The sequence below is a fragment of the Magnolia sinica genome, chromosome 11 (genome assembly GCF_029962835.1).
Source record: "Magnolia sinica isolate HGM2019 chromosome 11, MsV1, whole genome shotgun sequence".
Taxonomy (NCBI): Eukaryota; Viridiplantae; Streptophyta; class Magnoliopsida; order Magnoliales; family Magnoliaceae; genus Magnolia; species Magnolia sinica.
Genome location: NC_080583.1, coordinates 76368576 through 76381070, shown reverse-complemented (window position 1 = coordinate 76381070; position 12495 = coordinate 76368576). Strand labels below are relative to the sequence as shown.

General features: G+C 37.3%; 1 protein-coding gene across 2 annotated transcripts in view; it reads left to right on the top strand.

The window, feature by feature from the left end:
* Positions 1 to 11792, top strand: part of LOC131219396 (cleavage stimulation factor subunit 50) — a 40548-nt gene extending 28756 nt beyond the window's left edge. For both annotated transcript variants that reach the window (XM_058214506.1, XM_058214508.1), the window contains exons 7-14: positions 4723 to 4793; positions 7668 to 7719; positions 7820 to 7877; positions 9187 to 9287; positions 9620 to 9774; positions 10892 to 11000; positions 11336 to 11392; positions 11480 to 11792. In XM_058214506.1, coding sequence (XP_058070489.1) covers positions 4723 to 4793; positions 7668 to 7719; positions 7820 to 7877; positions 9187 to 9287; positions 9620 to 9774; positions 10892 to 11000; positions 11336 to 11392; positions 11480 to 11635 — 759 coding nt within the window. In that variant the 3' untranslated portion in view covers positions 11636 to 11792. The remainder of the gene's footprint in view (positions 1 to 4722; positions 4794 to 7667; positions 7720 to 7819; positions 7878 to 9186; positions 9288 to 9619; positions 9775 to 10891; positions 11001 to 11335; positions 11393 to 11479) is intronic.
* The last annotated feature ends 703 nt before the right edge of the window (positions 11793 to 12495 follow it).

Genomic DNA, 12495 nt, shown 5'->3' with positions numbered 1-12495 from the left:
TGGACACGATGGAGCCACTGGGATGGTGTAGTTTAGTTATTTTAGGTATTCTAGTTTATTTTATAATTAATTGAAATAATGGTGTTTTAGACATTTTATATGCAATAAGGGTATTTTTGTAAAAATACCCCAAAATGATTAATAAAGGTTTGGGCATGTGAAGCCTCAGGGGACATTCTTTTAGTTGAAAATAAAATTTTCTTCTTTGTTGCTTTGAGCAAAGAAAAAGCCTCATGTGATTGGAGTTTGGTGTGAAGCCATAGAGTGATTCCAACTATCTTCTCTCTTTTTCTTCTCTTCAAGGAATTCTTTTCACTTTTCTCTTCTTTCCTCTTTCTATTTTCTTTCTATTTTCTTTTGTTTCCTCCCAAATCCCTTCCCCACAATCCCCAAAACCCTTTAGACCTAAATCCTACCTAACCGTGCCACAGTACGGACCGCCCCCTTTCTGTATGACCGTACAGACGCAATCATACGACCAGCCTCATTCCCCCATTCTTTCCCTCTTTTTTTGGTCCTTGATCCTTCCCCTTTAAAACCCCATAAACCTGAAACCTAAAACATTAACACTGGAACCTAGAATTCCAAACCCTAATCTTTCAAATTCCGTACACCTTAAATCTCCAAACCCTAATTCTTTCAAACCCTAACAAGGTGCAAGTGAATCCTCAGATTTAGATTGAATCCTATGCTAGATGGAAGTTCTACCTTCCATTGGGCCCTTTCCGATCGATAATCTTAAGATCCATTTGCGGGATTGTGATGTTGCCTTGAATTTGAGCATAGTTGACTACTTGATTTCTTTAAGTTCGTGATAGATTGGAAATAGTTTATATTTTGATTTACTCTAATAATCCATTTATTAATTAATTCACATCATTATAGTTTAGGCTATCCGTCTTGCATCAACCATCCATTAGGCTCTTTGTAGAGGAGACTTGTGGGTGTGAATTTTCTGGAGCTGAAGTTGATTAGATGGCATCAATTGATGGATGTTAATGGAGGAATAAAGCTCCTATGAAGAGGGTTCCCCTGCTGGACATCGTCATTGAATTTTGATGGTAGTTCGTTGAGGACCTGACCTGGGATTGTTTGGCCTAGTTGGTGTGCTTAGAGATAATAAGGGTTGTTAAACTCATATTCTCTTGTCCACTGAGGTAAAAGACTCTTAAGACAAGGTTATTCAATAACGGTAAAGGTGGCTGTAACGGCCACCGCCGTTACCATTACAATATGGGCAGTAATGGCTGTTATGGCCTTTTTTTGGGGAAAAAAAACTAGTATTGGGGCCCCGTAACGGCCGTTACGGGCCATTTTTTCTGTAACTGCCTTTACGGTCCCGTAACACAACTCTTCCCCACCATAACCTTTGCGTAATGGCTGTTATGTAACTGTTTTTGAAAACATTGCTCTAACATGGTGGGCGAAGTCATTACTGAGGATTGAAACTATTCAAGGGTTCTTTGGTTTGAGCGCCTAGTTGTGGAGGTGTGAGGAATAGCTACCAATTTGGTGTTAAAGAAAAGCTTGGGCCATGACTGCATCTATCAATGAAACTTGGGATGTTTTTCCTTCTACGAGGATCGGGTTTAATCATGGGTTTCAGAAGCAAATGGACTACGGAGGGACAATTATTTCCTGTGGTTGGCAATTTCGTTCCTGCCAAGTAGTTTTACTCCTTATATATATATATATATATATATATATATATATATATATATATATATATATATAAATCTATCGGAACTGCAGTTTTTTTTTTTTTTTTTTATAATCATGTATTTGCTGGGTTTAATTAGGTTATTTAGCAATGATGGCCATTTTATGGCTAATTCAAATCTTACACTTCACTAATTCCTATGAGCTGCTTTTGTAGATCACTGGAAACATCTCCTAATGAAAATGAAATTCTAGACATCCTTTAAGATCAATTCAGGTTTCCTTATTGGCAGGGAAGTAAATAAGAGCATGTTCTATTGACTTGTTAATAGTGAATGGTTTTTAAAATCTATTGTGATTATGGTATGCCAAATCGGTTACGTATCGGCCGTATCGGCCGATACGTAACGGTAACGGTGCGAACCGTTACCCGTTTCGGGGCCGAAACGGCCGATTCGATTTTTTGTACCTGTATCGGCCGATACGGGACCGATACGGGCGTAACGGGCCCGAAACGGTAACTTTTTTTTTTTTTAAGCTCTGTTTTTGCTGTTTTTTTGAAACCTCTTGCTTCCAAACTGTTTCTAACTCCTACTACTAATTTCGACCAACCTTAGCTAGGTATTTGATAGAAAAACACATTATATTATAGATTTTTTTGAATCAAAGTTCGGTGGGCCATTTTTCAGAAATTCGTCAAAAATAGGTATTTATACTTTTTTTAATATATTTTGCTGTTTTAATCATGTCATATGATGTGTTAATCATAGTAGAACATGTTAATGTGCATTTTACAGATTTGGGGTGCCATTTAATAATTTTTTAATATTTTTTTCTATTTACGCATGAATTTTGGCCCCTTTTTTTAAAATTTGAAAAATCAGTTTTTAATGGTTGTTTTGCTGTTTTAATCATGCCATTTGAAATCATAGTAGAACATGTTAATGTGCATTTTACAGATTTGGGGTGCCATTTTATATTTTTTTAATATTTTTTTCTATTTACGCATTTATTTTGGCCCTTTTTTTGAAAATTCGAAAAACCATTTTTAAATGATTCTTTTGCTGTTTTAATGATGTCATATGATGTGTTAATCATAGTAGAACATGTTAATGTGCATTTTACAGATTTGGGGTTCCATTTTATATATTTTTTTCTATTTACGCATTTATTTTGGCCCTTTTTTTGAAAATTCGAAAAATCATTTTTTAATGATTCTTTTGCTGTTTTAATGATGCCATATGATGTGTTAATCATAGTAGAACATGTTAATATGCATTTTACAGATTTGGGGTGCCATTTTATATTTTTTTAATATTTTTTTCTATTTACGCATTTATTTCGGCCCTTTTTTTGAAAATTCGAAAAATCATTTTTTAATGATTCTTTTGCTGTTTTAATGATGCCATATGATGTGTTAATCATAGTAGAACATGTTAATGTGCATTTTACATATTTGGGGTGCCATTTTATATATATTTTTTATTTTTTTTCTATTTACGCATTTATTTCGGCCCTTTTTTTGAAAATTCGAAAAATCATTTTTTAATGATTCTTTTGCTGTTTTAATGATGCCATATGATGTGTTAATCATAGTAGAACATGTTAATGTGCATTTTACATATTTGGGCTGCCATTTTATATATATTTTTTATTTTTTTTCTATTTACGCATTTATTTCGGCCCTTTTTTTGAAAATTCGAAAAATCATTTTTTAATGATTCTTTTGCTGTTTTAATGATGCCATATGATGTGTTAATCATAGTAGAACATGTTAATGTACATTTTACATATTTGGGGTGCCATTTTATATTTTTTTTCTATTTACGCATGAATTTTGGCCCTCAAAAATAATTGCAAACACCTAAATGTAAGATATTTTCATATTACATTCATTCTAATATATCTATCATTGATAGTAGATAGTTAAAAAATTAAAAATATGAATTTTGTAGTCAAATTCAGGTTATCTGGTTCATAAATTCATCAGACAGTCCGATACAACTTCTCACTAAAGAGTGGACCGTTACAACACCATAAACATGTTCCAATTTATAAATGAATGCATATTTGGAATGCTTAAAATATTCCGGATTTAATCCATATTTTTTCATATTTTTTTGGCAAAAAAAAAATTTTGCGCCGTTACGGGCCGTTACGCCCCCACATCCGTATCGGTTTTGGAGGTCACCGTTACGCCAACCGATACCGATACGGGACACTTTTGTGATTTTGGTTTTAAATGCATGGATTTCCTGTTTCACTTGAATGCTTAGCTTTTGCTTTGATGATATGGATTGTTTTTGCATGCTAATTGGAGATCTTCTGTCTTTATAGAAACACAGCTTTATTTTATTAGCAGTTGAAGTAATGAAATTGGTTGTTGCTCAATATCTTCGTAATGTGGTTCCAATTTTTTCCATTCAAAACTTGAATTTCAAATTTCCCATATTTTCATTTCCTATAATTTATATCATGATAGATGTCTTCTTATAAGGTGACCATGTGATACTCTATCTGACACTACCAGGCATCTCCTTGTCTACTGTGGTCTAATTTTATTTTGAAAATTTTCAGTTGTCTTTCAGATGAAAAAGTAGCACACTTTTTTGTTCATATCTTTCAAAAAAAAAATAGTATACTTTGTTCTCTCTTTGGGCTATCCTAACAGAAGCTACATGACCAGCCACTGCTGTTTAAGCTATGATTAGTGAATGCTTTTGCTGTTTAAACTTCGATTATTGAATGCTATTATCGGTTGTAATCACAGATCAGTGGATCCTTTTGTAGTTTTTAATTTATCCTCAAGTAGTTAACACCTAGTCTCTGCCCTCATGCAGTCTCTTCTCTCAGAGAAGGGAAACTTTAAGTTCTTTTGAAACTTTCAATTTAGCACCTCGTACTTGATTTTATTCATCTTATGCCAGTCAGACCTGCTGTGCTGGACCAGTTTTATTTGATATGCCATCTGTGCAGACACGATGATAACATTTCAATGACTCCATAACTATGTATTAGTTTCTCTCTCCTTCATCTAAACTTTACTGATATCATTGATTGCAGCCAATCAATGATTTGGATTTCCATCCTCAAACAACTGTACTGATATCAGGGGCAAAAGATCACACCATAAAGTATGAATTTCACCATTTCTTTTACTGGCTTCCTATATGTTTTTCCTTTCAGATTATCTTACTGGTTGCTAATTTAGTGCCATGGATAGTTAATTCATATCCTTTTGGTTTTGTGCATAATTTAATACTGTCATGATAGTTTCAAAATGCGTGCATAATTCATAATTTTTATTTCTCTTTAGATGTCCAGTCTCTAAAAGAGCCCCTGCTTTTTTCATTTCTTTTTGAGATTTCGGGGCCAAATTTGAAAACATCCAATCTGGTTTGGTGTTTTGATTTTGAAGTTTGACCAGTTGAATCAGTGGAAAACTCACTGAATCTATACATCAACAGGCTGGGTCAATGATCAACTATTCTGGTCTTTTTTTCTTCCTTTTTTTTTTAAAAAAAAAAAATTAAAATTTTTAATTTTATAAATAAAGTAGGAATAGGAATGGCTGACCTAAGGAGGGTTTTCATCACTTACGGACATTCGTTGTCATCCACCTCGAATTCTTAACAATTTAACAAGCACATATGGCCCTGAACAAAAATTGACAAATGAACACAATATTGAGATTTTTTAAAAATATATTTTGAAATTTCTTTAGCATTTTCTTATTTTCCACAATTTAATTTCTATTGAAAAGAACATTGATTTTGGTCCAATCCAGTGCAACTTGGTTTCGACTTCACGACTTGGATCCGGTACCGACCAGAACTGATACTTTATTCCCTCATTTTGAGTTTGTGAATAGGTTCTTGACATTTATACACATGCAATGACACATTAGTAAACTTGTCACAAAGGTGTTGGAGGCTAATAATTGCTTCAGCTAGAAATGAGAAATATTCCTTTAGACTATCACCAACGGGTGCAAACCATTGTGTGTGCATGGGGCACTAAAGAAGATTGGAACATTTGCATTTTTGCACCAACCTATGGCCATAATTACTATTTGATGTGATGGCCTATTTTGGCAGCCCTGTTATATCAGCTAATGTTTATATGTACCTTGTCTTGTTTCTGAAAGCCCTGGCCCTGGAGCATGACCGGTAATCTGCATGACTGGAGCTTGCTAAACAGTACACTCTCCATTCCCTGTCCGTGGCTTTTCAGAATCAATTCCTACATGGGTATCTTTAGGTGATTCTCATCTGTGACTGTTGAGCTGGAGTGAACTTTAGGTTCTGTCATCTGATGAATTACATGTGACAGTATCCTTGAGCTTTAGTTTTCACAAGTGGGTGCCATGCTTAACTGATCTAGACCATCCCATTCATTGAAAATCTGCGATATAGGACAAATCCTAAGCTTCTAGTTTTTTGCTGGTAAATAGATGTTCAGGAAGAGGAATGTAGATGTGGTCCGCATTAACTGAAAAAAATGTGCCAGATTAGTCCCTACGATCATCCAATCAGGTCATGATCCATCTTCTATGGTCCCCAACAGTCCAAAGGTCTCGATCACAAAAACGTGACCTCTGCTTGTTCAAACTGAAAACCTAGACTCATGTGCATATCCTTGGCTGAGGATCATATATATAAAAATGGTACCATGAGTTCGACCTCATGGCAAGCTTGGTTGAGCTTTGTGGTCCCCATGGTGATGTGTGATGGAAATCATTGATCAGACGCACCATTTCATGGTGAGCCATGGGCCTAAAAATCAGGCCAATCTACGACTTAGGTGGGCCGCACCACAAACAACAGTTGAGAGTGGATGTCCACCCATTGAAACCGTCCTGATTATGTATAGGGCCTAGTGAGATGTGGTTTAGACATCTAGCCCATCCATTGTGTGTGTCCCACTTTGATGAGGGGTCACACCAAATTTTAGACCATTCCAAAACTCAGGTGGGCCCCACCAAGTGCTTTTAGATGGTTTCAGCATCATTTCCCATGATTTTAGATGGTGCGGCCCACCTGAGTTCCTGATACGACTGATTTTTGGCACATCCCATAACCTAGAGGGGACCTACCAAATGTGTGGCTTGGATGTCCATCACATATCACGGTGGGGACCACAGAGCTCGACCTCATGGGAAGCTCCCATGAGGTCGACCTCAGAGAGAGAACTGAAATTTGATTAACAAGCACGCCAAAAAAAGCACGAAAGGATACAACCGGACTCCAAGGATCATATAATCCACCTGTTATTTATAATTAGGAAATGAAAACTATACAAAAGGCAAGGGAGGGGTGTTCTCACTTACCTGTAGGCATTAAACGAAGGGTGTTTGTCCTTTTTAAGGTGAAGCAAGGATCAGGGATTCTGAAACCCTATAAGCTGGGGAAGATGCAGCCAATTATGCAGCCTCTTAAAGTAGACATCATTGTCATGAATTTCCTCACTGAGTTTGAAGGCAACTTTGAGTAAGCCATAGGTGCTTTAGAAAACTAGAAAACAATTGAAACTTGTGAGGGAGGGCAATTTGGGGTTTGTACACCCCTCCTAGGAATGGGCTTCGTGGAAAAATGACTTGCTGGCGTCGATTGGTCCCCTATATGGTTAGGGGTTATCAATCGATTGGGTTGGAGAGGAAAATCAGGGAAAAACCTGGGATGGTTTAAGTTTTCCAACATCCAGTTTCAGGTGGTGATTGTTCATGAGGTTTTTCCACCTCACAAACATTACTGTCACAGCTTTTTCTTGTCCTGGCAGGACAGCACTATCAGCTAAAGAGGAATCCTTTAGTATCTGCCATTTTACCCTACTTTCCTTCTTTACTTCTGTTGGTACTTCTTAAAAAGCCCTCTGGCACCCTACATTCTCAAATTCGAATTGAAAACCCAGGTTTTCCTAGGCAAGAGTGAGTCATGTATGCATTTCATTGAGAAGGTATGTTTCACTTTCTTAACATAAATACGCATACAAATTAATTGCTTTTTCAGGTTCTTTGATTTTTCAAAAACAGTTGCAAAGAGGGCTTTCAGAGTTATCCAGGTTTCCTCCTCGTGATAAACTTCATGACATGCCTCAAGGTTAGGAATGTAGTTTATCTGCTGGTAGTATGTCAGTGACATTCTTTTGGATCACTTCACAGGACACTCATAATGTGCGGTCTGTGTCCTTTCATCCTTCTGGAGAATTTCTTCTGGCAGGTATCATTATCCTAGCTGTGTTGCTTTTCTTTTTTGTTCAGTCTGAATCTCAAGTCAAATTTCTGTTGGTTTATAATAGCTCAAGAGCTGATCACAGCATCATAAGCTAGTTGTTTGTTGAATGGCCGCATTTCTCAGCAGTTAACTATAGCCATTTTTTTGGGCTATTAACTTCCACCATTTTGATGAAAGAGCTAAGTGTGCAAATATAGCTAACCTCAGCACATCATGTTCAGTCACGTTTGCCAACCTGGTATCCATGGGACATCTGAGTTGTAATTCAGGTGGGCCCCACCATGCAGGCAATGTGGCCCAGTAATCAGGCAGATCTACATCAGGCATGCAACACATCTGCATCAAATGTGAGCAGTGGAAGACTGTCTATTGTCCTAGACTTCTTGTACATTTGCAACCTACCTGATGAGTTGATCAGCCTAATTTTTAGGTTCATCTGCAATGGGACCTGCCTGATGCGTGGTTTGGATGTCTTATGCATGTGGCTGCATGTAGAGGTGCCTCTGGGGTTGGCAAAACTCTTTGATGGAATGGTCATGAGCTTCAGATGTTTCTGATATTCACACACCACTTTATGGTGATGTTGCAGAAAGTTGCCATTTATTCAATCATGTTCCGACTCTTGAGAGATGTGTGTTGACATGACAATTAGGAAAGTTGCCGTATATTCAATGGTGCTAGGACTCTTCAGAGATACATGTTGACGTGACAATTAGGAAAGTTTGCTTCTATATAATCGGGTTCAGATTCTTCAGAGATGCATTTTTGACATGGCACATGGTGGGTGGGTGGGTCCAGGGGATTGGCCTTTTATGAGTTACATGACTGTCTTGAATGACATCCCTCCAACCACTTGCATGCGAGAAACTACAAAATGTGATCCACCCTACCCACTTGCATGCGTATCCCATTCATTGCATCATGTACATCAGGAAAGATCAATCTATATGTTCATAAGCTTTCACCATTTACAAGAAATAAACTGAGAAACATCTTAGGCTCTCTTCGTCAGTCGAAACAGTGTCAGTTATACACTTGCATCTTTAGAAAGTTTGCAAAAAAAAATAAAAAAAATCCTTAAGGTAGATGTTGATGGGGTGGATGTTTTGATGATCTAGTGATTTTATTGCTATGAAATAGAGGTTAAATGAACTTTGTGAGTTGTTTGAGCTATATGTAGGCTAATAATTGCTTTGTTTGCTTTGTGGGTTTGTGGCCGAGGCCTGCTAACTCTATATCATTGCTTTAATTTACTTATTCGTTAGTTGCTGATGAAGATGTAAACCATTTACAGGGACAGATCATCCAATAGCCCATTTGTATGATATCAATACTTTCCAGTGTTACCTGTCATCAAATGTGCAAGAGACAAATGCTAATGGTGCCATAAACCAGGCAAGTTGGTTTGTCCTTGAAATCTCTAGACTATGGCAGTGCCCTATCCTATTTAAATTAAGAAAATAGTTGGATCATGTTTTAATCTTAAAATCTCTAGACTGTGTCCATTCCTGACCCTAAATAGCTCAGACAAGGCTATGGTGATGGTGATGGTTGCTGCTGCTGCTGGCGATGATGATGATAATGACCATATGTCCAAATGGATCCAAGTCAATCGAGATTTTAATTTATTGACAATGATTATCTCAACCAACTTGGATTCATAGAACATAGTTTGATGACAATATTGTACCAGTAAAAACATATTAGATACATATTTTCTTGTACAGGTGAGATATTCATCCAGCGGTGGCATGTATGTAACGGCATCCAAAGATGGTGCTATTCGGGTGTGGGATGGGGTAACTTCCCAGTGTGTGCGCTCCATTACCGGTGCTCATGGCTCAACAGAGGCCACCAGTGCAAGTTTTACCAAGGATCAGAGGTAAAAATGGTCATTGCTAAGTCAGTGGAATAATTTTTTAATGATAAATAAATTGTGTGGTTTAAAGTGTTTTATTTTATTTCTTTTGGATAAGGGATTTTAATTCATAAAATTGACACTTCTGTGCATGCCAAGCGTTATACAAGCTTATTGTATTCTTATACTTCCTACATGCATAAGTTTGTAATTAACTCCATTTTTTTTTGAGGAATAACAGAACTAACTTTTAGGGAGCTGAAGAATGGCAATCTTCATTGGGATATTTTACACATCTGATTCCTATAAGCATTGATGTCTAATACCCATCTGACGGTCCATGCTTGGAAAATTTTAAATATCTCATTCCTATAAGTGTTGATATGTAACACTCATTTGTAGGTCCCTGCTTGGAAAATTTGTAGTCAAAGATATGGCTCATCTATAGAGGGTAAATATGTCAGCTTCTAAGGAATGAACAACAGCAAATCTCACTTGGGCCTTTTAAACTCTCATGCCTATCATTTAATGGCAAGCAATCTGGTGTTGATACCAAGGTCTATATTTGGACATTTTTGGTCTTTATTTACCCTATTCAACATGTCGCAATTGCGCGCCTTATGTGCATATCCTTGGTTAAGTAGTTAAGGTGCATTTGGATGTGAATTTGAACTGAATCATGATCCATTCCATTATAAGATGAAATGGCCAGTGGGGAGTGGCACTATTTTAGTTCGTACTGACCACTACGTCGCATAATGCAATTTCATGCATTTTCAATTCATTGTGAACAGTGGGCTATGGCCCGTCATTATGGATGGAGTGGGGCTAGGCCCACTTTGGTTAATTTTTTTGAAAGGCAATATTTTATTAAAAGAAGGCAGCAAGAGGCACCAAACCAAACTATATGGGTAATTTATTATGAATTGAATTAATTGCAAAATCATTTTTTGACGGAACATCCAAACACATCCTCTTGCATGGCAGTCTATGTTTGGCTGGTTAGGGATTTTTTTTTTTTTGCAAGTGATTAGTTCTTTTTCATGTGCATGCATCACTGCGTGACTGAAAATTTCACACACCAGTTTATTACTCATATTACCTGTTCTCTGCTTCCTAACCACACAACTTGAATATCTAGGTACGTTCTTTCTTGCGGAAAAGATTCAGCAGCAAAGCTATGGGAGGTGGGCAGCGGAAGACTAGTCAAACAATATCTTGGAGCTGTCCATACACAGCTGCGTTGCCAGGTGAAGTTCAGTATTCTTTTGGCAAGCATATCATTTTACCTATAATTTCAAAACATGCACTGCCAATCGAAGTCAGTGTGAATTCTGATCTAACAAGGTAGGCTTGGCATTTGGGGTGGCATGCGGCTTCTGTTCTACCATTTCTGTCCCAACTCGCAATGAAGTAGTAACATATCTCACCCGTATTTTGGAATGTGCCTATCGCATCAGCCTTGGGAACTGGGAACTTTCAAACTACTACATACTGGAATTGGATTTAGCGTCATGATTTATGAGGGCTCTCTATTTAATTATTTGACTATATTAAAATTTCAAGTAAAAAATTTGGGATGCAGGCGGTTTTTAATGAAACAGAAGAATTTGTTCTATCCATCGACGAACCGAGCAACGAGGTTAGTTGTTTATTTCTCTTTCAGAAATTTGGGACTGCAAAATGTCGGTTCTGTGGTTGGATTTGACTGATATTACGATAGTTGCAGATTATAATTTGGGATGCTCTGACTGCCGAGAAAGTAGCAAGGTGGCCGTCTAATCACATAGGCCCGCCGAGGTGGATAGAGCACTCGCCAACTGAGGCGGCATTTGTATCTTGTGGGAGTGACAGGTCGGTCCGATTTTGGAAGGAAATTCTGTAGGTATGTGATGGTAAGACCTCGTGTGTCGATAACAATCGAAAAAGGAATGTTGGTTTTATGTAAGATAGTTGGAGAAGATTTTCAAACTTGTCTTCAAGGTTAATTTAAAGTATTGAATAATAATCTAATGGATAATCCGGTTGTTGGTTTTCCTGCATTGCATTGATCTCAGTATCCATTTTGTTCTGAACACTTAAATCACATTTGGATGTTTGGATGTAACCCATCATGAGAATGAAATGAAGCAAGGCCTGACAGGCCGTGTTGTCTGTGGAGTCCAAATTGTAGGATGCAAATGATGTGGTGCACTTTACAACCACCTGCAGAAACTGGCCCGAAATTGAAATGCAGTGACAATGGGTTTAGACGTGTTACCATCATTGTCATGTTCATATTTTGGGGGTGAAAGACAAGCGTGCCTGATTCCAAGCAGTGAATGGGGGCATCTGTAGGAATCTATGATAACCAGGTGCTTTTACATGCTTCCGGTCCCAAACTCAACACAGTTAGATATCCACACCAATGCTGGATGCTCAGATCATTGAGCCTAAAGTAGTTTATTCCTATTTTGCATAGAAGAAAATAGCTTTGCAAAATGTGGGTCACAACATAAAATCACGTGGCATAAGAATCAGATGTACATAATTAGGCAAGCAACAAAGTTGAAAGTTGAAACCAATGGACAACAGATGGTTCGACTCCAATGTCATTTTGACCCACTTGATTAATTTATTAGTGTGATTTTTGCCCCAGTTGATCTCGTGTGCCTTGGAAAGCCAATGATCATGTTTAGACCTCATTTACTTCATTAATGTAATGTTATTTGTTTTTGCCTTAATTTATTATATGTTGAACTAATG